Here is a 24,202-nt window from a genome sequence, read left to right on the forward strand (position 1 = left end):
CTGGTGGCACCTTAAAGACTAACAGATTTATTTGGGCATAAGCTTTCGTGAGTAAAAACCTCACTTCTTTGGATGCACTTCTATGCATCCGAAGAAGTGAGGTTTTTACTCACGAAAGCTTATGCCCAAATCTGTTAGTCTTTAAGGTGCCACCAGACTCCTTGTTGTTGTTGTTTTTGTAGATACAGACTAACACGGCTACCCCCTGATACTTTTTGCAGCATAGACTAGCTCTTACTTAAGTGATTTTTAGTAGTTATTTGTTAAGTGACAACATTAATGTTTTCTCTAACAAAACATCTTGAGGCAGCCCTGAAGCTATTTGCCAGGATGCATGACCATATTCTTTAGCACACAGCTTTGCAAACCTAGGTTTTATTTTTGAGAGGGTGACATGTAGTTCCCATTCACTGCTGCTGACTTGGGTAAAGTATTTGGTCTTGAAGACTGCTACAAAAGAGAATCTTGTCTCAGCGGCATTGCAAGGGATAACAGCATATCCATTGCTTTGGAATTCAATGGAAGATACTCCCTGCTGACACTCAGTAAAATTCTGGAAGTAATTTTATGAATGAATGAGACAATCCACACCTCAGAGCTAATTACACTCTCTGCAAACTCAGGCATGTATCACTATATTATTTACACGGAGGTCATGTTTTGAAGGTTTTGTTTGTTTATTTGTTTTGGTTTTTTTTGCAACCATAACAACTGGAGACTTAATATTTTTTAAAAATGAAAGCTGAGACTTTGAAGAACAAATGAGAGGTCTGTTAGCAGACCCGGGCTAGTCCTTTGCACTTTATGCACACCCCACACTGTGGGAAACACAGATTTAAACAGACTTTTGTTTATTGTAACAACATTAGAAAGTTATTTGTGGTTTGAACTTTTCCTTAGAGTACTTAGCTTTTACTCTTTCATTAAACGCACACACAGAAGAAACAGCAGTTAAAGCAACTGAAACTTTGAAAATGAGGAGAAATTTTCATGTTAACAATTTTTCTTATTTCCTTTCCATTTGATTGTATCTGCCAGAACACCAAACTCGATGCTTGCACTGTGTCAGTATTATATGTGCATTACAGGAACTCGGGCTACTTTAGGAAGTGACTGGTGGTTTGTTTCCTGGTGACTTTGATTTCATTGTTTCATTAGGGCATGAACAGATGCACCGCAGACACCCACCAGTCTGAAGAGCAAGGTATCTTCCTTCCTCCGGCTGTCAAATCCATACCTGTGCGTATCTCAGATATTCTCATACTTTTCAGCAGCCTGAGACTAAACTCTAGCATTAGACACGTCTCTCTATATTATGTGCAGAGATCTGCATGATGGGCAACATTAGGAATTAATTGTAATTGCACAAAGAGTTGGGAAAGTCTGTGTGTGTGTGTGTGTGTGTGTGTGTGTGTGTGTGTGTGTGTGTGTTTGTGTGTTTGTTTGTTTGTTTGTTTGTTTGTTTGTTTTCCATCAGGGGCTTTCATGGCACCACTGTCCCCGTGTATGCATATACAAAGTGGTATGGACTGTACTCTTCCCTAACTTTCAGTGTTTGCAAAAGGCGTGAGCACTATCATACTGTGGCTCATTGTGACATGATACTGGTGCACATGGTGCCGGTGTCGGGCCTGGGACTTGCAGTTGTCAAAAAGCACAAACCTGTTGCGTACATGCTTGAATGTGATACAGTAACTCCTCGCTTAACCTTGTCCTGGTTAACGTTGTTACGTTGCTGATCTATTAGGGAACAAGCTTGTTTAAAGTTGTGCAATGCTCCCTCATAACGTTGTTTGGCAGGTGCCTGCTCTGTCCACTGCTTGCAGGATTCTCTGGAAGAGCAGCCTCTCCTTGTGGGGATTAGAACCAGGGGGGCCGGCAGCCCCCTCCGTCAGCTCCCCTAAATTCCCTATAAGGTATGTGGCTCAGCAGCTGCCCAGCAGCAGTTCAGCTGTCCCTCCCCCCCACTGCTCTGCTGCTCCTATCCTGCCCTCTGCCTTGGAGCTGCTCCCGGGAGCTTCCTGTTTGTTGGGGGATGGGGGGGGAGAGGGGTGCTGATAGCAGGCTGTCCCCCTGCTCCTGCCCCCCGCCCCCACCCCCGCTTTGTACCCCCTCTCCACAAAGCAGAGGAGGGGGACAGGGCTCAGGGACAGAAAGGAGGGAGCTTGCTGGAAGCTGTTGCTTCCTGTCTGAACTGGTTGATCTGCTTAAAAGGGCAACGTACTGGAAGTGGGGTGGGCATACTTAAAGGGGCAATGCACATCTCTCACTCATGCATGCACCCCCAGCACTTTGGAAAGTCAGCACCTGTGCAGCTGTGCGTGTGCTGTCAGGAGGAGGGAGTGGTGCGCTCCAGCTGGATAGCGTGGGCTCATCATCATGTTCCGTTTTTGCAGGGAAGTGTTTGCAGCTACTGCCCTACATCTGTTGTGTTTCCTCCCTCCTGTCTCAGTCCAGGCTGCCTTGTAGAGTGTGAGACTACATTAACAACAGCATATTAACCCTTGAGGGCTCAGCCGAGTGCTAGTTCATCATTTAGCAGGAAGGCATTCCCTGGGAAATATCTCACCCTCTGACTCCACCACCTCAACCAAGCTTCACAATCATTCATTGCTGTGTATAATATTAAACTGTTTGTTTACAATTGTTTAAAACTTATATTGTATATGTATATAATGCCTTTTGTATGGCGAAAAAATTTTCCCTGGAACCTAACCCTCCCCCCCCCTTTACATTAATTCTTATGGGTAAATTGGATTCGGTTAACATCATTTCGCATAATGTCGCATTTTTCAGGAACAGAACTACAACGTTAAGTGAGGAGTTACTGTACCAGAAAGCACGCTAGCTTAGGCCCAGCTGCCCTTCTATATCGGCTTTTCTGGAGGCCTAAACAAGGGCCTCCCTAGTTCTTCAAACAGCTCTTTTCACGGGGGATGTGGGGGATAGATCCAAACTCTCCAAGGTGCTCCCCTGTTCCTTTACCAGCTTGTCTTAGGTGGGCTAACCCATTTCCTCCAGCAGCGACACCATTCCTCTACAAACCCTTCTTATGATGAGGGGCAGACTATTTCTCCCTGACTGGCTACCCCATTCCCTGTGCAGCTTGTCTCATGGCAGGGGAAAGGGTGAACTCAAGCAGCTCCAGCATGGGAATGCTGGGGAAACCTGTGATGGGTGAGCAGAGTGGTGGCTGTGGGCTCTTTACTGGGGGAACAATCCAGGAGGTCTGTGTAGCTGTTGCGAGTTTGTCTCTTGGCTTGTGGAGGATCTGGGAGGGTATCACATTGTGCTAGCCACAGAGAACCTTCAAAGGGTTCCCTCGTTTCCCTGGACACCACCCCGCACACAGTGTGTCACCAGGCTTTGGACATCTTCTGTGGTGTTGTGGCGTAACAAGAATAGTGCATGCTGGGATATTTCCCAAAGTGAGAACAGGTCATTATGGCTTCAAGGAGACCTCAGGTGTAGGGAGGGAAATAGGTCTTTAAGATCCCTTCTGTGCTGAAGACCCCACTTCTCTGCTGCTGTTTGGGGCCACCCAGCACATCGGGCTAGAAAAAAAAATCCTTTAAAAACTACAGGAGGTGTAAAGGGCATCGCTCCTCCTGACTGTTCTCTCTCTGCGTAGATCTCGGTGCTCAAGCAGAATGGGCTCCTGCAGGCTCTGGCAGAGGGACCCAATGGGCGCACGGAAGCTGGTGAGCTGTATTTGAATGTTTCCACTTAATATCCTGTTGCTTTCCAATTCTGGAGGGGACCGACGTGCTCCAACAGTGGCTGTAACAGCATGGCGCTGCTCTTTCTGCCTGCTGAGCGAATCCTCTCCGTTCTGCTGGTGGGCTTGGCCAAAATCTCACTATCCTCGGCCAGTTCACATTGTCAAGATCCTGATGCTCTTGGCCAAGTATTTCTCCTCATTGTCGCTAGACCGTCCAGGACCCCTCATGGCATTGCTCCAAGGCTTCGGTCAGGCTTTCTGTCCTGTCCGCCTGCTCTGAGATTCTGTCTCCAACGTGTGGGTCTGCTGTTGTCCTGTTTCCCCAAAGCAACATCCAGTTTTTCTGTCTAGTAACTAAGCAAATGTCTCAGAGCCATGATTCTGAGCCTTTCTGCTGGGGAGCTGTGTCAGTGGCGTTTTTAACTCTGGAATCTCAATCAAGTGAATGGGGTTGTGCTCTCGTTTTTCTTCCCCCACAGTTCAGGCCTCTTCCTGTTCATGGAAGAGACGTGGTACTCTGAACTTCCCTTCTGCAGTGTCCGGGGTGGTGTGGGGGAAGTCAGGCTGCTGAGTGGGACATGAAAAGGCTCTGTGGAATTCCCCTCTGACTTCCTGTACTAGCCCTTTTGCAGGTGTGCAGTGGAGAAAGGGCCTTACCCGCAGCACCCCTGAGAGAGCTAATCACAATCTCCTTCTATGCTTGCTGATATTCTCTCCTCTCTGTGGAACTGGGTGAGTTTGTTGCAGGCCTCTGGGCAGGAGCAGATAAGGCAGGAGCTGTCAAGGAATCTGCTGTTGTTCAGCTTTATATCGGAGAGCGCCCAACTTGGTCTGTGATAAACCGGAAAATTAAATGAGACCCCAAAGGTGGCCAAGCGTAAGGTCACAGGAACTGTTGCACTTTTTATCTGCTGGCTGATGGAGAAACAAAGCAAACAGCTGGCCTGAGAGTTCCAGCTGTAGCTAACCCTCTTCTTGTCTCTTTTGCCAGATCCTAGCGCAGAGTTGCTGCAAGCCCAGGAAGAATGGGAGGCCGTGGAAAGTCTCCAGTCAGGTACAGATAACTGCAGTGGTGCTTACCTGGTATCCTTGCCAGTTGGTACTAATTAAATCTCGTAGTGGCACTGACGAGGGAGACAGATGGTTTGTCAATGACTAGGGAGTTGAGGAACTGTTGGGAATGTAGAATGGGAAACTGAGTCACACATCCACCCAATTTAGGCTTAATCAGTTTTGCCTTTGTTTAATACAATTTCAGATAGAATTGTCGTCACTTAGTGTCTGGACATACATTTATGCCAGATAAGTAATAACAGACAAGACGGAATATAGGTAAATGGGCCCAAGTTACCGCATTCCGGGACACTGAGAAGTCCTCTTTTCCTCCATGATGGTCATCATCTTCCCTGGTCTCCTGGTCTGGTCCTGTCTCGTTCCTCAGTTTTTGGTCTGGCGTTTCTTCAGATTTTGTCCCATTTTCACATGTATTTGTATCACATGTATTGTCGCATTTTTACATGCTCAATTACCTAATTTTCCTCCAATCAGCATTCAACACATTACCCATTGATTTTTACATAACCCGTACATTCAGCATGCACAAGCTTTAATCACCTAATGTCTACATTTTTCCTGCTAACTTTGCCGTTTCTGAGTCGGGTTGCCCTGGATCCCCCCTGTTTAAGTTTCCCAGAAAAGGGAGGGTTTGTTTATCATAACAGTACCTGTTTGTATCTCTTACTTACATCTTCCAACACAACCCATTACTTATCTTGCCAACAATATCATTTCAAACAAATAATCAAATTGTATGAAAAAGAAATTGACAAAAAAATACATTTATGCCAGGCAAAGCCTTGGCCAGTGTGTTATCTTATCTATATATTTATTCGCTATCTATAATTTCAGTTTATTAAAAATATAGCCAACAAAGCTTTCAAATACTATCATTAGCAATTCTTCATTTTTGAAGTTATACATCAGTGTGTGTATATTATCTTTCCCGTAATATTTTAGGATGGGGGTCTTGGAGAGCACAATAGGATTCTTTCATGTTAACATTTCTTATCTTGTACACAAGTTTGTTAGGGGGTTTTTATTTGACTCAAAGTCTAAAGTTTTTCCTGTTACAAATTTTTAGATGCTCTGGTTTCTAGGCCTGGGGGTTGTTTTTTTCTTCAGTTTATTTTAATGGTACCCTTATTCTTAATCAGTCACCAGCACACGGTTTGGTATCTTAGTGCAGAGGGGGAGATAGTGACTGGTCTGGGGTCCTGATGCCAGTGTTAGCCGTGCGGTAAGGCTGCAGAGCTGGGGAATTGATGTCTTCAGAGGCAGTGAAGCACCACGGAGAGACTAGGGGACTGAGACTGGCCCAGGCAATGGAGTGTCTCATTGGCTGATGCTGACACAAATCTTACTCTCAAGCCCTACTAGCAGGCCTGCCTCTAGGGCTGTGTCAAAGAAGCATTTGTAAAGCAGCTAGTCAGTGAGGTCTGTCCATCCAGCTTCCTGCCAGGTCTGGCCTGGTGAAGACGCACTGCGGATTGTATTTGCTCTGAAGATCCCAGTGTGGTGTGAAGATGAAGGACCCGATTCTCCTCTTGCTTATACAAGTTTTATGCTAGTGCAACTCCACTGGTTCCTTTGGAGCTGCTCTTGCTTCTCTGGCAGGAGGGGTGCTTGCATATGTGTGCGGGGGCAGCCTGTGTACCAAGTTCCGTGGGTATGGATTGAGGTGGCAGGGGTCTGTGTGTATGCCTGGATTCTGGAGGCGCCTGCGTGTGTTTGGATAGTCGCTTGCCTGAAGGGGAAAGGCAGGGGTGTGTGTCTGTGTTGGAGAGGGTTTGTGGGAGATGAAAGAGGATGTAAGTCTCTGGAGAGTGTGTGGTGTTGTGAGGCCCCACTTCTCTTGGCCCTGCATTGTGCTAGGTGCTGTACTAACACACACAGTAGGAGAGAGAATCTCTGCCTTGAAGAGCTTTGTGTCTAATTTAAGACCAGACAGAACAAGGGATGCAACCCACTCCCGGCAGGGCAGGGGTCACAGTAGTCACATTGTGTTGTTACATAGGCGTGGAGTGTGCAAAACTTGATGGTTCAGACTTCAGAGTCATCTAAAGGATTTTGTTTCTCACTATAAATACACCTCTACCCCGATATAACACGACCCAATATAACACAAATTCGGATATAACGCGGTAAAGTAGCGCTCCGGGGTGGCGGAGCTGCGCACTCCGGTGGATCAAAGCAAGTTCGATATAACGCCGTTTCACCTATAACGCGGTAAGATTTTTTGGCTCCCGAGGACAGCGTTATATCGAGGTAGAGGTGTACTGCATATAACCATCTACATTCAAAGGATGTTAAGGTTGCAAAGTAAAGGCCTCAAAAGTTAGGAAATGCTAGAATTGAGATTGCCCATGCAACTTTACCTCTGCCACCTTGTGCGTGTGCCTGATGACATAGACTTCAATTACCCGATCACATACTATTTTTGCCATGAGATCTATGCCGCTCTCCTTGCAGTCCTGGCACAGAGGTGGACAGAAGGCATGGCCAGAGTGTGCTGTGTTCTGCCTATGCTCAGCTGGTAGACGGTCTCTTAGGGGCCATTGCCAGGGCTGGGCAAAGATCCAGGGGTACATAATTTTATAACTGGCTGGGCATAGCAGAGAATTGGGCCTGTAGACCTTGAACCAATCGGTGTGGCTGATGCAGACTCTGCACAGGTGCCTCCATGTAGCCGAAACTTTCCTCAAGGAGAGAGGGGCTGTTTTGGTGACATGCCCAACATCTGAAACACACCCCTCCGAAATGTGATCACCTTCTGTGTAATGTTTCCCAATAGCATTGTCTCGATGATCTTCCAAACTCCGGGCTGTGACCACGGACCGAAGTCCTACGGATATCACAGATGCTCTGAGCATGCTCCCACTCTCCCCACTCATTCTTCTTATGAACCAACAGGGGAGGGGCCCTGGCAAAGAGAATCTGAAATTGTGACCGTGTCCATCTCTTGTCCAAAGTGGTGTGGGCAAGTTGAGTGGGGTGACCAGCGCATCCTGCAAGCTGTGTGTCTAATGTTATGCATGCAGGTCTAAGTTTGGACACAGGTGGAAAAAAATATTGACTGGAGAAGATCTTAACACAAAAGAGAGATTTTGTGGGAAAGTGAGGGGCCTGGCCTGCCACGAGCACAGCATCTCTGTAAGGCCAATAGGCAAAGTTTAGCATCACTGATGGGGGAGGGAAGCTGGTCGGAGTGCAGGGCTTTTTGTGGAGCAGGCTGTGACTCTTTCAGTGTAACGAGACTTGTCGTGAATCCCAGGCAGGGCTGTTTTCTTTCATATTTGCAGGGATCGTGGGGACGTGTGCAGGTCACGTGCCCCTGATTGCCTTCAATGAAGCACTGCAGTATTTCCAGACAGCTGACCTGTCAGAGTGCAGGGTATGTACGAACCACTGGGATTAAACGATGTAGCATTATGCGTGTTCGTAGCACTGTGCAGACAGGAACTCATTAGTCCCTGCGGTGAGTATTTTACTGAGGCTCAGGGAGGTGAAGTGGCTTGTGCAATGCCACACAGTGAGGGTGGGCTGGGCTGAGATTAGAACTCAGGGTTTCCTGGCCAGAGGCAGCCTCCCCCATTTTGCCCCTGTTTCCTATTATGCTGTCTTCTGCCCAATCCCAGTCACCCCCCTATCCGCTTCCAGTCTGTCCCTCTCTGGTCCTATCCTTCCCAGCTTATGCCCGCTACTATTTCTGCTCCTTACCAGCCTGCATTCGAGTCAGATTGCTTCCTCCTCTGTGTAGCTTGGGCACTAAGAGGGAGAGCACTGGTAGCACAGGAGGGAGTCGTCTTTCACTCACTTCTGGTGGTTGGTGCCCCAGTGCCTGTAAGCTGGGAGGAGCAATTCCAGGAAGATTGGTGTCCAGCCCCTTCACTTCTGGGCTAGAGCATGCTCAGTGCAACAGAGTGTAGCGGCGACAGTCTTACAAACCTCTTCTGAGCACGTGCAAATGGGGATTTACAAAGGTGTGTAATGCACCTAAATCTTGGTGAATTTTCATAGAGATGACAAAAGGCACCTCTCTGACCCCACGTCTTCCATGCTGCCAAATTTCAAGTCCTTCCCGTGAAGCATAGAGATGCTAGAGCTTCTTAAAGAAACAGTTGTACGAATTTTTTGAATGTTGACTGACCAACCTATTTTTCTTCTAACTTCGTTTTCAGAAGCAGCTGAAATGTTTTTGCTGTAACTTTCCAAAAATTTTCGGTCTGAAGTCAAGACCAGGCATGGGAAATTTAATCTCGAGAGGTTAAAGTTTGGCAAAATCATAGGCAACTGAAAACAGGGTCTTGTAATGGAAAGTGTTAGGCAACCTCAACTCTTGGTGTCACTACCCAATTAATTAACCAATTCCCTTGCAAAACAAGATTTGCTGCCATGTTTTCTCCCAGATGATTCCAAGGGAGACTGCACCACATACCCCGACACCTCTCTTTATGTATCATCCTTTTCTTAGAAAAAGATCCAGCCGACAGTGCAAAGGCGAGGGCTGTCTGCTGTGGCTCACTTCTTCTTCGGCCCCCCGCGGCTCCATCAGCAGCTGCAAGGCGAGCGGGATCTGGCCCTGGCGATAGCCCAGTGTGAGTATTCCCGTCTAACGAGGAGAATGAGCTCTGCCCAGCCAGTTTAATCAGCCTCCCTCGGGTGATTGTTTTTGATTATATATTCAATGATTGAAGTGTGATCCACCCCTCCCCTCAGCTGGTGTCCTGGAGCGCAGTGCCTTCCCCCGCACTCCTGCCTGCATACCTTGGACTGAGGACTTTCAGGAGCCATCTTGTGCCCTCTCTCCCTGTTCCCTACACACCTCACTAGCATCCTCCCTCTCCATCAAACCAGACATCCAGAGTCACTGGGTCACAAATTCTTTCTGCAAAAAGAGGCAGCGTTTGTATTGGGGTCTCTTTATTGAATAGGGTTTGAATATGACCCCTGGAAACACCTGCTTCCTGCTGGGAGATGTCAGGCTTATCAGGTACCAAATCCCCACTAGGGTCCCCAAGATCACTGTTTGCATGAAAATTTGGGGTGGTCTCTGAAGGGGCTTGGCAGGTTTAGAGATCTCTTCTCTTCATAAAAGAATCAGGGAAGTCAGATGTTGTGATCTTTATATGTCTAGCTAGTGTGTGCTAAGAGGAAGGATGGTCCAGTGGTTAGAGTGCTATCCTGGGACTTCCCTGCTCTGCCACAGACTTCCTATTTGGCCTCAGGCGAGTCACTTCATCTCTCTGTGCTCAGTTCCCCATTGTACAATAGGGATAATAGCACTGTCCTACCTCACAGGGCTGTTGTGAGGATGGATCTATTAAAGATCATAACAATTTCAGATACTACGTCTATAAGGGCCAGATAAGTACCATAGATAGAGGGAAATAAATGATCCAAACTTTGACCAAGTTAAATGAACTGTTGTCACAGAAACATAAGCATTGTCTCACTGGGTCAAACCAGTATTCTATTCTATTCTATTCAGGTTCTTGTACTGTGCTCCTCACCGTAGTATCTGCGCACCTTCCAGCAGTGCATTAAGCAACTTGACTGATCTGTCCCATGGTATTTGTTCTCTCATCCTCTCCCGGGGGGAAGAATTGTTCATAGTGAAGTGGCTTGTTTTGGTTGGGTTTTTTGTTTTGTTTAAATACACACGTTGCTCTGCATTCATGTTAGAGAGGGCAAAGCCAAAGAAAAGCACCTCGTCCTTGGAGCGGACGGTAGGGAGGATTGGGGTGGTTCCTAGTTTCTTGCAGAGTTCTGGGGCTGGCCCCCGAGTTCTGTTTCCTGCACAGAGGCTCTTTACCCTTACTGGGGAGCTCCATTGTGCAGTCTCTCTTTTTCAGTGTCCAGCACCAGCTGTGTCATAGGAAGGTGCAAAGAACCCCTGCACCAGGCTGTTAACCTACCTACAGGGAAAGACTCTTTCTAACGCTGTGCAGTATGAGGATTGGCTTGTGCTCTAAAACTTGGAGGTTTCCATCCCTTTCAGAACTCCTTGTTTTTTTCCTAACTGGATGTTCCTGCTATCCACTTAAATGTCTAGTTCTTCTGTGAATCCATTTAACCTGCAGGGTTTTTTTTTTTTTTTTTTTTTTTTTGCCATGTCTCCACGTTGGTGCGTTAGAGAAGAGGGATGTTCAGTGTCCCAGAGAGATGATCAGTGTTTTCCGTACAGGTGGCTTGGATAATAATGAGAAAGTGCACATGAGGATCCTGCAGACCATCTACAAGAAACTAACAGGCTCCAGATTTGATTGTCCCCGCTACGGAGCCCACTGGGAAGAGCTGGGCTTTCAAGGTATGGTGAGGCAGTGAGGAGAGGGTGGGCTCTGCAGTACAGAACTTTGAGGGTGGGGTCCCCAGCTATCACTCCGGCCCTGTGGCTGAAGTGACCCAACACTGACTTAAAGGATTCTGGGTTTGTTACCTCCATCCCCCTGCAGCTGCTCTACACTGTGTGCTTTTCATTGCAGCTGCTGATCTGGCATCTGTCACTGTCTCAGCCAGCTGGACAGGCAGATGCTGATATACCAGTTTCTGTTGCCACCACTGGCATAGCTAGTAATTTCCCAGTGACTGCTGGCCCAGTGAGATGCCACTGGCATCGCTGGTTCACCACATGTTCCTGGTTGGCCACTGCTGCTTGTTTGTTGGTGATCTCTGAATAATAACCCTTTCCGAGGGTTTGATTTAGACAGGAGGCACTGGTTGCAACTCCATAGCTAAGGCTGCATTTCAGTTTGCATATAAAGCAAGGATTCTACCTCTGTTTTGTGTATTAAAAAAACACAGCACTTCTCTTCAGCTACAGAACGATTTTCTGAGATGTTACAAATAAATCCATTAATGAGAGTTGCACTTTTATTAAAAACTGGATTCTTTAAGAAATTTAGCATGTTTCAGTCTTTTCTTTGTCTGGAATGGGTTTAACAACAGAATAACACTGACTCTTCAAGCTCTCCACGTAGTTAAAGTTAATCGAACTCTTGTGCCTAGCCTGCATTTGAAGAAATTAAGTTGTAATTAAGGAAAATTGTTAATGATTGTTGTATCTAATTGCTATGATTATATGGAATATGGACAGACAAAGGGCTGGTCTATGCTACAAAGTTAGGGTGATGTAAGCCACCTTGCACTGACCTAGTTGTGCATGTGTCTACACTTAAATTTGGTTCCCATCGAGGCGAGCGCCCCATTGTAACACCATCTCCCTGAGCTGTGTTGAGCCCTGGTCAATTAACTGAGGTCGATGTAGTGCGAGTGTAGACACGGCATTACCTATGTCAAACGTAACAGCCCTCTAGCAGCTGTCCAACAATTCTTGACCCTCACTGCTCTGGTCACAATTGTGAACTCAACTGCCAGGGGTCATAGAGACCAGAGGGCTGGCTTCCCCAGCACCTTAATTGAAATGCCTTTTCCTGGGGGGAGGGATAGCTCAGGGGTTTGAGCATTGGCCTGCTAAACCCAGGGTTGTGAGTTCAATCCTTGAGGGGGCCATTTAAGGAACTGGGGTAAAAATCTGTCTGGGGATTGGCCCTGCTTTGAGCAGGGGGTTGGACTAGATGACCGCCTGAGGTTCCTTCCAACCCTGATATTCTATGATTCTATTCTGTGATTCTATGAATGTCCATTGTGACGACCACACCTAGCAGCTCTCCATTGTTGTGTGCAACTGCCCAGCCACCCATGCTGGCTACGCGCTCCAGACACACATTGGCGTGGAGCAGACAGGAGATACTGGATCTCCTGGGACTGTGGAGAGTAGAGGCTGTGTGGGCCCGGCTACAGACCAGCCGTAGAAATGGGGAGATCTACGAGCAGATTGCATGGGGGATGCAGGAGAAGGGGTACGACAGGGATCAGCAGTAGTGGCGTATGAAAGTGAAGGAACTGCGGCAGGCATACCAGAAGGGCGGAGAGGCCAACAGTCAATCTAGTGCTGAGCCACAGACCTGCTGCTTTTACAAAGAGCTGCATGCCATACTTGGTGGAGACCCCACCACCACCTCACAGACCACTCTAGGTACCGCTGAGGAGCCCGAGACACAGACCCCTGCCATGAACAGCACAGAAGAGGAGGCGAATGGGAGACATGCAACCAGCAGGGTCCAGCTATGCCACAATCCAGGACCTGTCTGAGACGCCCCCAGAGTCCAGTCAGTCCTGGCACTTGAGCACGGGCGACCCAATGCCGGGGAAGGAACCTCGGGTAAGTGTGTAAATGTATTTCACGTTACAATGATGTACCGATAGTGCTCCCAACTTAGCAGGACATCGCTATCAACTTTTTGTTCATTTATTCATACCAGAAGAGGTAGCAGAACAACCAAGAGAGGTCGTTATTGGCTCTTCAGTCCCCTGTGGAGTAAGGCAGTGGGTGCCATGCATAGCAGTTTGTTTCATGTATACAGGGATGGCTGTTGAATCTTCCTGAGAGATCTTGATGAAATTTCCATGGAGGTATCTGCAATCCTCTCCCAAAGTTTTCTAGGACGACAGCCTTTTTTCCTCTGCCATTGGACGCTTTCCCATGCCGATCGGTGATAACTTCAGCAGGCACCATGGCAGTAAACAAGCTAGTGGCGTATGGGCTCAGGCGCCTCTGGGACACCAGCAGCAGCTGTGTTTTCTGTGCCTTTGTTATCCTCAGGAGTGAGACGTCAGCTACAATCACCACCACCTGTGGAAAGTGCTGCCAGTATTCAGCACCAGTGCCCTGTAGTCCTAGTTTCATGCCACTGAGCAATTCCCTCGCCCCTTGCTGGCCATAGTAACCACAGCTGGTGCTGTGAATGGTGCTGAGCACAAGCACTCCGAAGCAGAAGTGTCAATAAGCAGGTCGGGTTTAAAACTTTAGGGGAGCCAGGGAAAGGAGTTCTGAATCTGAACTTTTGCTTTCCGTTGTGACTATGCTAACAACAGTACCTCTGTGTGCTTTATCTATAGCTGCTGCCGTGGCCTTGAGGGGTTCCCCCTCCACACCTGCAGGACACCTGAAGCAGATGAGAAGAAAGAAGAGGACTCGGGATGATATGTTCAGCGAGATCTTGCAAGCCAGTGCTGCATCAGACTGTGAGCAGAGGGCCTGGAGGGTGAATATTGCAGACTGTAAGGAGAGGGAAAGAACAGACAGGAGAGAGGTCCAGGAGTCCCAGCAGGCAAAGGAGAGGGAGATGCACCAGGATATAATGTTGCAGACTCTTGAGGACCTACAGGTTCAACAATAATGGGCTCACCTCCCTATGCAGCCCTTGGAGAATTCCATTTTAGCATGTCCCTACATCCCCTCCCCCGTCCCCAAACATTCCACTGGGCCTCAGGGGTCCCATCCCTACCCTTACCACTTTACACCAACGGACAGTAAGGACAACCACAGCTTCACATACACTGGCCTGTGAGAGCCACAGTTGCTGTATGTGTAGCCCAAATGGACAGGAATGTTCTTTCTCCTTGTTAAGCTCTGTTCTGTTAATTTATTAGGGTTTTAATGTACGTGCTTTTAAATTGCACAGATTTTTTTTGCACTGGTTTTGTTACTCAATAAAATTATATTTTGGGATAATAATTCATCTTTATTAATTCCCAACATGCGCTGCAGAACGCCTAGCAGTACTGAAAGCACCCATTTACTTTGTACGGTGTGACACAACTCATAGGATCAGTGACAAACACAGTGTAATAATTGTAAATGTACAGCAAGCACCGCAAAATTAATAGGTGCCTCAACAGTGTTCTAGTCATGGATGTACACCTAACAGGCCCCAAAACTGCAGGGCCAGGTAGAGCACAGTCCATCACAATGCATTATTGTGGCTTACTGGCAAAGGGTTTTTTCAAGGCCTTCTTCAGCTGTATAGCTCCACATTGAGCACTTCTAATAGCCCTTGTGTCTGGCTGTTCAAATTCAACAGACAGCTGCTCCACATCCACCTTCCACCCTGGCAGCATCTTTTCTTCCTTTGCCTCACAGATAGTATGCAGGACACAGCAGGCACCTATCATCACTGGGATATTTTTCTCACAGAGATCCAGTCAGGTGTGTAAACAATGCCAGTGTCCTTTCAACTTACATTCAGCTGTCATTCTGCACCAGCTGAGCTGGCAGTTGAATCTTATCCTTGGTGCTGCCAAGGTGGCCAGTGTATGGCTTCACGAGCAAGGGGTAGGCTGCGTCCTCCAGGATCACTATGGGCATTTCAACATCGCCCATGGTAATCTGCTGGTCATGAAAGAAAGTCCCTGCTTCCAGCTTTCTGAATAGTTCTATGTTCTTAAAGATGCAAGCGTCATGCACCTTCCCTGACCAGCCAACATGGATGTCAGTGAAGTGTTTCCAGTGATCAACCAGCGCTTGCATAACCATAGAAAAATAGCCGTTTCTGTTCATATACCCTGTGGCAGGGTGGGCTGGTGCCAAAATAGGGATGTGCTGCCAGCTTTTGCTGCACGGCAGTTCAGGAACTCAGTTGCCACAAATCCATCCACTACGTCCTGCACGTTGCTGAGAGTCACAGTCCTGCGTAGCAGGAGACAGTTAATGGCCCTGCACGGTTGCATGACAACAGCCCCTCTGTGGATTTTCCAACTGCAGAATGATTTTCCCGCTGACCTGTGGAAATCCGGCATTGCAAGTTTCCACAGTGTTATTGCCACTTGCTTCTCCGCTGTCAGTGCAGCTCTCAGTCTGGTGTCGCTGTGCTGGAGGGCTGGGGTGAGCGTGGCACACAGATCGCAGCCAAAAGTTCTGCAGTCTTTACTCATTCTATCAAAAAACCTGCATTATGATGCGATCCCACCAATCCGTGCCCGTTTTTTGAGCCCAGAAACGGCACTCCACCATCTACAGCCTCTCTGTGAACGAAAGTAACCACCTTGAACTGGCTTTCGTTATGTCCCACAGCTATCTGTCGTCCATGAAAGCATCATGTTCCCTGCTGATTCAGTTCTTGCGTCTCTGCAAATACCAGAGGATCGTGTACCCTATGCATGCAACTCTCACGACAATAATGCAGAGCTGTGCAGGCTCCATGCTTCTGTCAGAGATGGCAGACAGTGAGGAGAGCCACGTGGGTTCATGGGATTTTTAAAAAAGGCATGAAAATGATGGGATATGGATGACATTCTGGGATGAAGAATGTTGCATGCTGGGAAGCTGACCCTTTGCTCCTGGCCACCCCTGTGTGACTTGTTTCCGCCCCACCATAAATTACCAAAATTTTCCAAAAGACAGTGCACTGGAAGGTGGTGATTTGCAAACTGAGATATCTACCCATGGTGCATCGACACAAACACTCCTGGTGAGTGCGCACATCGCTGACACAAGCAGTATACTAACTGCGGCAGCTTTATGCCAGCATAATTTGCTTTGGCCAAAGTTTGTGATGTAGATGTGTCCTAAGGGAAACGACTTGGGCAACTGTTAAGTGACATCAGAACTAACCCACCAATCCTCACATTTCCTCTATAGCTAATTTGCGTGTAGCAATTCCATTGGTTGTACTTGCTGAGAGCAAATTAATTCTGACTGTCTTGTATTCAGAGATTAACTCCCTGATATTGGTTTGAGTGGCCAGTTAATTTTCTTTAGTCTTGTCTGCTTTACTGGCACACATGGAGTCCTTTTCATGCTACGAGCCTAAAACGCTCTTGGATGTTCCTTGTTGTGGTTTTTTTTTTTTTTTTTAATTTTCAGATTCTTTGGGAGGTATCCATCCTCTGGTCCCTGTGCTCTGCTTTTGGGGATGGGGGTTGAAGTGTGTTTAAGGAGAGAATGGAGACAGCTTATTCTGTTGTTCCTTCAGAGCCATAGATGCCTATTCAATACTGTAAACACATTTGCCTGCTAGTTTGTGCTATAAAGTGACACCAGGGAAACTGCCATGGGGTTTTCGTTTTAAGGAGAAGATACCACGAATTCCTTTGCTGCCTTGTACTGTGTAGGTGCTGCTGTTTGGCACAGGTTGTAGCAGATACAGCGTGCCCTAAATGAGCTTGTGTTTTGTGCTTCTGCAATAAAAAATGCTTTTGTTTTTATACTTAAACTCCTTGCAGGCTGTGTGTCCTCGGTTACATAACAATAATAATAGCATGCTCTCGTATAGCGTTTTTCCTCTAGAGATCTCCAGGCGCTTTACAAAGAAGGTCATCTTTAGCCTCATTTTACAGATGGGGAAACTGAGGCAGAGAGCAGTGCAGTGACTTGCCCATGGTCACCTTGCAGGCCACTTGCACAATTGAGACTAGAACCCACGTCGCCTGAGTTTGTCCAGGACTCTATCCACTAGGCAGTACTGCTTCTGTTCTCTATTTTCCATTACCTGAAAGTGGGTGAACGAATGGGGGGAGAATGGGACAGGATGGGACTAAGCAACATTGCATCTCTAGCATGGTGGTAGCGTAAGGAGGGTTGGCTGAACCAAAATAGGTAGTGGGTGACAGGCAGGGAAGACCATGACAGATGGTCCTTTTCTGTGGCTGGGAAGGAGGATGGAAAGCGGTGGATAGGAGACAGGTAGAGCATAGATGACGAGAAACAGGGATCGATGCTTCTGCTTCTTCTATAGTTATATCTACTCATTTGCATATGCTAATCATAGTTCCCAGGAGAAAGTTTTCCTCAAACTTCTTGAAACCTTGTCCTCCCATGTCGCATGTTTGTTGGTTGATGGCAGGGCCGGCTCCAGGCACCAGCCGAGCAAGCTGGTGGCAGATTGAACGAGGCGGCATTCCGCCCAATCCTAGGGCGGCACAGTCGCTTTTTATTTGTTCCGCTCCGGCCGCCCTGTAGGGGGCGGCGGCGCAGAGGACGGGAGCGCCCTGCAGCAAGCCCGGCAGGGCAGTCCTTGTCCTTCCCTCCCCGCCGACCGGAGCGGAGCCCTCCCGGCAGGCGGGGCAGCGCGGCGTGGCGGGAGGGGCCGTGCCCCACCGTAGCCCTGGCCGCCCCCTTCTCTCTCTCTCCCGCCCGCTCCCTCCCCCTCCCCCTGCTAGCTGGTCCCCCTGCACCCGCGCTCCGGCCGCGCCGCAGGGTTTTTTTTTTTTTTGCTTTGCCGTTCTGGCCGCCCCGTTTTATTTATTTATTTATTTATTTTGCTTAGGGCGGCCAAAAAGCCAGAGCCGGCCCTGGTTGATGGAGTTACTTCGACTTGACTGTCAGCAGCAGATCCTACCTTAATGTCGACGACATCTGAGAGACAGTACAGTCAGTGTTTTCCCCCCCGTCTGTAAGGCTTGGCAGCTTTCACTAGTCACAGTGACACACCGGGGTCATTGGCACGGCAGCTCGAGGTGGAATTTCCTGTGGGGGTAGACGTGTGCATGCGAGCGTTGATCGTGCTAACATGCTACAAATGACAGTTTAGTGGCAGTGCGGGCAGAGAGACGGGCTAGCTGCTCACGTACATACCTAGGATCTCAGACAGGATTGTACTCAGGGTGGCTAGCCTGTCTCGTTGCCTGCGCCGTTGTGGTTATGCTGCTATTTTTAGTGTGCGAGCTCAATCAGCACTAGCGTGTACATGTCTACCCAAGCTAGAAATTCACCTCCAGCACCAGTCCCTTCTGTGTAATGTTTGGAGTGCTACGTGACCATCATCGTCTCCTTTTTTCCAGCGCCTGGGTTAGGTAGGCCGATGTTATGAGCTGCCTTCCCCCGTGTCTGTTTTGAGCCTTTTGGGGCATGACTATCTTCTTGGATGTCCACGACTCTCTCTCCATGCAGTCTTCCATAGAGAACAATTTTAGGCAGCTGGGACAGGGTCATTCTAGCACGATGACCCAATCGTTGGAGTTGGGACCTTTTGATGATTGTAGTCACTTTTTCAGGCTTCTACAGATGTAATTATATCGTAGTCTACCCATCCTTGCCATGCCTAGGTTATGGCCCAAGCACGTCATCTCCAATGTTTGCAGCTTTTGCTCCAGACACTTTGTCGATACCTACATTTCACCACCATAAAGTAACATGCAACTCTCATTGTACCCACATTAATCTGACTTTAGCTGTCGTGGATGCTGAGTTAAGGTGCCAAACGTTTTATTCAGGCATGCAAACGTTCTGCAGTTTACTAAAACAGTCCTCTGAATTTGTAAACTCATGAGCTTTTGCTTGAAGAATTCAGTGGGTTCTTTTGTAAAAATGATCTCCAGTTATCCAGAGTCTTCCAGGCTCGATAGGATGGAGAAGAGCTGAATTCTATAATCTAAAAAATAAGCATTAAAAAACAAACAAACAAACCCGTAGCAACCTGCCTACCAAACAACAAAATGCAATCACCTCATTAGTCATCATAAAAACACAAATCAAATAAAGCACCAACCCCTTTTTTTCCCCATTTGGTCTCCAAATGGCTCGCTACTCCCTCCAATTAATGGTCATAGGCACGTCCCAGAATCCTTTGCTAGCTGGTGTGGCAACTCTTCTGAAGCATCAAGTGGCTAAAAAGCATTCTGGTGCGTGCTTGGGCCTGAGCCCACCGGAGGGGAAAGTTGGTCTGCAAATGGTGGATCCACAGAGGAGAGAGGAAAAGGTAAGAAAGACCCCTCTACTGCCTGGCTCCATGGAGCAGTGTGGGGAGCCTGCCCTGGCATCCAGTTAACTTCTCCTGGATGTGAAAACTAGAGAGCAAGAGCAGCTGCAGGCAGGTCCTGGCAGACAAGGGAGATAATATATTGGATGCCCAGTTGCAGCAAAATGGTGAATTCCATGGTGGAAATGCAGAATTCAGTGGCTGATTGGGGGAAAATGCCAATTCCACGAGATGAATGGGGCAGTTCACACCACTTAGAGCCATTGTCGCAGGCTGACTGCAAATTCAGGCAGGTATCACTGCATCATTTAATACCTGGTTGATATTTTTGAGGTTTTCTCAGCAACCATAAGGACTGGCAATGGAAAGGGTTTGTAAGAATGTATATCGTGCTCCAAAGCAGGCACGTAATAAGACAGGGAGAGCATATACTGAGTGTTTCAGGACAGGAACATGCACGGCTTACCTGGCTGTATGTTTTTATATTAAAGGTCTGGATCCTGGGACAGACCTGCGTGGGACTGGATTGCTCGGGTTAATGCAAATTCTGTATTTTGTAATGGACTCTCGGACATTACCCCTCGCTCGAGACGTTTTCAAGCTGTCCCAGCATGAATCACAGGCATGTCCTTCCCTCTTTAACTCTGACTCTGGATTGGTATTTATTTATTATTATTAAACTTCAGGGAAAGGTAAGCATGGAATCCTGCTTTTTGATTGGCTGTTAGGAAAACTCTTTCACGTCCCAGATTCTCTGCTTCATTCAGTGTCTGATCTATGGTGCTGTCTTTCCACAGCCCTGATAGACATTGGCTACTTTGCACCTTGAATAAATCTGACGTTGCCAATTCCACAGCCTCCCTTTAGCCAAACTTTAGTCTCATTAGTCAAACAATTCTCACTTATAAAATGTTCCCCATGGTGCGTGTTAATTTTATTCACTTGTTTTACACCCATCATTGCTTATTCTGTTTTGGTGAGGGAGAAGATGTTTAAATCAAAGACAGGCCCAAATCATATGCCAGAACCAAACCCCAGCTATGGTTGATCATAGGCTCTTCAATCAAGCAGACAAAGCTATAACCTGATCCAATGGCTGGAAGTTGAAGCTAGACAAATTCAGACTGGAAATAAGGCGCTAATTTTTAACAGGGAGGATAATTAACCATTGGAGCAATTTACCAAGGGCCATGGTGGATTCTCCATCAGTGCAATTTTAAATCAGGATTGAATATTTTCCTAAAAGATCTGCTCTAGGAATTATTTGGGGGGAATTCAATGGCCTACGTTATACAGGAGGTTGGACTAGAAGACCACAATGGTCCCTTCTGGCCTAGGAATCTATTAATCCAGATCCAGACTTTATATCTTCATAACGGGAATGGGTGGAACCAAACCCTCAGATTAAAATGTGGGTTCAATAACTGGAGCCAAACTGAGGGTCAGGGCTGATTGGGTTTGGCCCAATGGAAAGAGAGGTTTGAGCTGCAAACTCTGACCCGAGTCTGTATTCATATTTATTGATATCACCAGAGTGTGAAGGAGCCCCAGTCATGGATCAGGGTCCCACTGTAGTAGATGCCGTACAAACCGAACAAAAAGATTGCCCCTGCCCCAAAGAATTTACAATATCCAGGGTTTAGATCTGGACCCATCTCTAACTAGAACAGAGACCTAAGGATGGGCATTGTCCAAGTGCTGGAGGGAAGAGGGGCCTTATCCGGGAGAACGGGTGGAATCGCTGATTTCATTCTGTTTCTTTTCCAGAATTTCCCTTTCTGTGTCATGTCTATAAATATCACTCGCATCGTGATCCAGGCCCTGAGGGAAGAACATCTTTCTCGGTGAGTTCACAGCCCAGTGTGGCCCTAGAGCCCTGTGTGTAGACCCCAGGCTGCATTACTAAAGGCTCATCTACACTTCATGTACCACCATGCCAGGAGACCCAATTACCACTTGGTTTTGATGTGCTGCTTTGTAGTGCAGGTGGGCCTGAAATGTGAGCACAGGTAGAGAGGAAGGAGTTGTACCCCAGTAAAGCAGGCAGGGACTTTCTACTTAGCTGTGCATCTAGTAAAGGGATTGTATGTCTAAGGGTATGTGCTGAAGGATTGGCTATGTCTCTGTCTCAGACAGGTTGCTAGCGTAGGGCTGTATATGTATTTAGCACTCTAATACGTAAATGAGTGTGTGTTCTGGTATCTGATGTGGCTTGATACTGAAGAGAATTGGGGCACTGCAGGACAGGGGTTATATCCAGGCTCTGGATAGTTAGTTATCTAGGTTAGTCAAGTCCAGAGCGGACTGCAGGGAACTTCAGTGGGACTTAACCGAGTTGGGTGTGTGGGCAGCATGAGGGCAGATGATTTGCAATGTTAACAAATGCAAAGAAATATTTGACCCTGGAGGTAGGGATAAAATCAGAAAGGCTAAGCCACAGAATGAGTTACACCTAGCAAGGGACATAGGAGTCGATAAGAAGAGGTTTTATAAATACTTTAGGAGCAAGAGAAAGATGAAGGAAAGTGTAGGTCCTCTACTTAGCAAGGAAGGAGAGCTAATAATGGACACCACCAGGAAGGCTGAGCTGTTCAATGCCTATTTTGCTTCAGTTTTCACTGAAAAGGTTAATTGTTGACCAGATACTTAACACAATTAATATTAACCACATGGGGGAAGGAACAGAAGCCACAATAGGGAAAGAATGGATTAGAGAATATTTAGATAAATTAGATGTGTTCTAGTCAGCTGGGCCCATTGAAATTCACCCTGAGGTATATAAGGAACTAGCTGGAGCAATCTCAGAACCATTAGCAATGATCTTGGAGAACATCTGGAGAATGGGTGAGGTCCCAGAGGACTGGAGAAGAGCAAACAGCACCTATCTTTAAAAAGGGGAACAAAGAGAAATTACAGACCAGTCAGCCTAACTTCTCTGGAACAAATAATGAAACAATCAGTTATGCCCCTCGAGGATTATAGGGTTCTAAGGGATAGCCAGCGTGGAGTTGTCCAGAACAAATAATGCCAAACCAACCTTATTTCCTTCTTTGACAGAGTTACAGGCCTAGTGGATAGGGAGGCAGCAATAGATGTGTGATGTATCTTGATTTTAGTAAGGCTTTTGACACAGTCCTACATGACACTCTCATAAACAAACTAGGGAAATGTGATCTAAATGAAATTACTATACGGTGGGGGCAAAACTGGTTGAAAAACTGTACTCCGAGTAGTTATCAAGGGTTCACAATCAAACTGGGAGGATGCGTGTACTGGAGTCCTGCATAGTTCAGTCCTGGGTCTGATATTATTCAACATTTTCATTAATGACTTAGATAATAGAGTAGAGAAATTCTTTTAAAATTTGCAGATGCCATCAAGCTGGGAGGGGTTACATGTACTTTGGAGGACAGGAGTAGAGTACAGAATGACCTTAATAAATTGGGGAATTGGTCTGAAAGCAACAAGATGAAATTCAATAAAGACAAGTGGAAAGTACTGCACTTACGAAGGAAAAAAATCAAATGTACAGCTATAAAACGGGGGCTAATTGGCTAGGTGGTGAGTACTGCAGAAAAGGATCTGGGGATTATAATGGATCACAAATTGAGTATGAGCCAACAGTGTGATCAAGTTGTGAAAAAGGCTAATATCCTTCTGGAGTGTATCAACTGTAATTGTCTCCTCGGCTCTGGTGAAACCTCAGCTGGAGTATTAGGTCCAGTTCTGGGTGCCACACTTTAAGAAAGATGTGGACAAATTGGAGAGAGTCCAGAAGAGGGCAACAGAAATGGTAAAAGGTTTAGAAATCCTGACTTGTGAGGAAAGGTTTAAAAAACTGCCTGTTTAGTCTTGAGAAAAGAAGACTGAGTGGGGACATGAGAAAGACAAGGTAGGTGAGGTAATGTCTTTTATCGGACCAACTTCTGTTGGTGAGAGAGACATTCTTGAGCTCTTCTTCAGGTCTGGGAAATATACTCAGAGTGTCACAGCTAAATACAAGGTAGAACAGATGGTTTAGCGTAGTAGTTAACACGGATTTCAAGGGACCATTCAAGGTGAAATGATGCCAGCTACAACTGCATGGGGACATGAGAACAGACTTCAAATATATGAAGGGCTGTTATAAAGAGCTCTGTGATGAATTGTTCTCCATGTCCACTGAAGGTGAGACAAAAAGTAATGGGCTTAATCTGCAACAAGGGAGAGTTAGGTTAGATGTTAGGAAAAACTTTCTAACTATGAGGGTAGTTAATGTTGGAATAGGTTATCAAGGGATGCTGTAGAATCCCTGTCATTGGAGATTTTTAAGAACAGGTTAGACAAACACCTGTCAGGGATGGTCTAGATCAGGGGTAGGCAACCTATGGCACGTGTGCCAAAGGTGGCATGCGAGCTGATTTTCAGTGGCACTCACACTGCCCAGGTCCTGGCCACCGGTCCGGGCGGCTCTGCATTTTAATTTAATTTTAAATGAAGCTTCTTAAACATTTTATAAACCTTATTTACTTTGCATACAACAATAGCTTAGTTATATATTATAGACTTATAGAAAGAGACCCTCTAAAAACGTTAAAATGTATTACCGGCACGCGAAACCTTAAATTACAGTGAATAAATGAAGACTCGGCACCCCACTTCTGAAAGGTTGCCGACCCCTGGTCTACCTGTATTCCCTCTTGCCTTAGTGTTGGGGGATGGGCTGGGTGACCTCTCGAGGTCCCTTCCAGCTCTACATTGGTATGATTCAGACACCTTGCAGAGTTCTAAATTCACTGCAAAGGAAAGGAACCTGGGCATAATTGCGGACAGGCCAACAGAGAGCTGTGGCCACGTACAGCTGTAGTGCTCAGAGTTATTGTAGTTAATGTCAGAAAAAAGAGTA

At 46.9% G+C, this 24,202-nt stretch overlaps 1 protein-coding gene across 1 annotated transcript in view; it reads left to right on the forward strand.

Annotated features, from left to right (window-relative positions):
- Nucleotides 1–24,202, forward strand: part of ELMOD3 (ELMO domain containing 3) — a 30,138-nt gene that overhangs the window by 2,516 nt on the left and 3,420 nt on the right. Inside the window, exons 2-9 of the mRNA XM_024211623.1 lie at nucleotides 1,159–1,239; nucleotides 3,632–3,701; nucleotides 4,713–4,775; nucleotides 8,080–8,171; nucleotides 9,252–9,375; nucleotides 10,965–11,087; nucleotides 19,809–19,939; nucleotides 21,085–21,161. Of these exons, the coding sequence (XP_024067391.1) occupies nucleotides 1,162–1,239; nucleotides 3,632–3,701; nucleotides 4,713–4,775; nucleotides 8,080–8,171; nucleotides 9,252–9,375; nucleotides 10,965–11,087; nucleotides 19,809–19,939; nucleotides 21,085–21,161 (758 nt within the window). The 5' untranslated portion in view covers nucleotides 1,159–1,161. The remainder of the gene's footprint in view (nucleotides 1–1,158; nucleotides 1,240–3,631; nucleotides 3,702–4,712; nucleotides 4,776–8,079; nucleotides 8,172–9,251; nucleotides 9,376–10,964; nucleotides 11,088–19,808; nucleotides 19,940–21,084; nucleotides 21,162–24,202) is intronic.

This window comes from Terrapene carolina, unplaced genomic scaffold (genome assembly GCF_002925995.2).
Source record: "Terrapene carolina triunguis isolate 2854851 unplaced genomic scaffold, T_m_triunguis-2.0 Scaffold53, whole genome shotgun sequence".
NCBI classification, from domain to species: domain Eukaryota; kingdom Metazoa; phylum Chordata; order Testudines; family Emydidae; genus Terrapene; species Terrapene triunguis.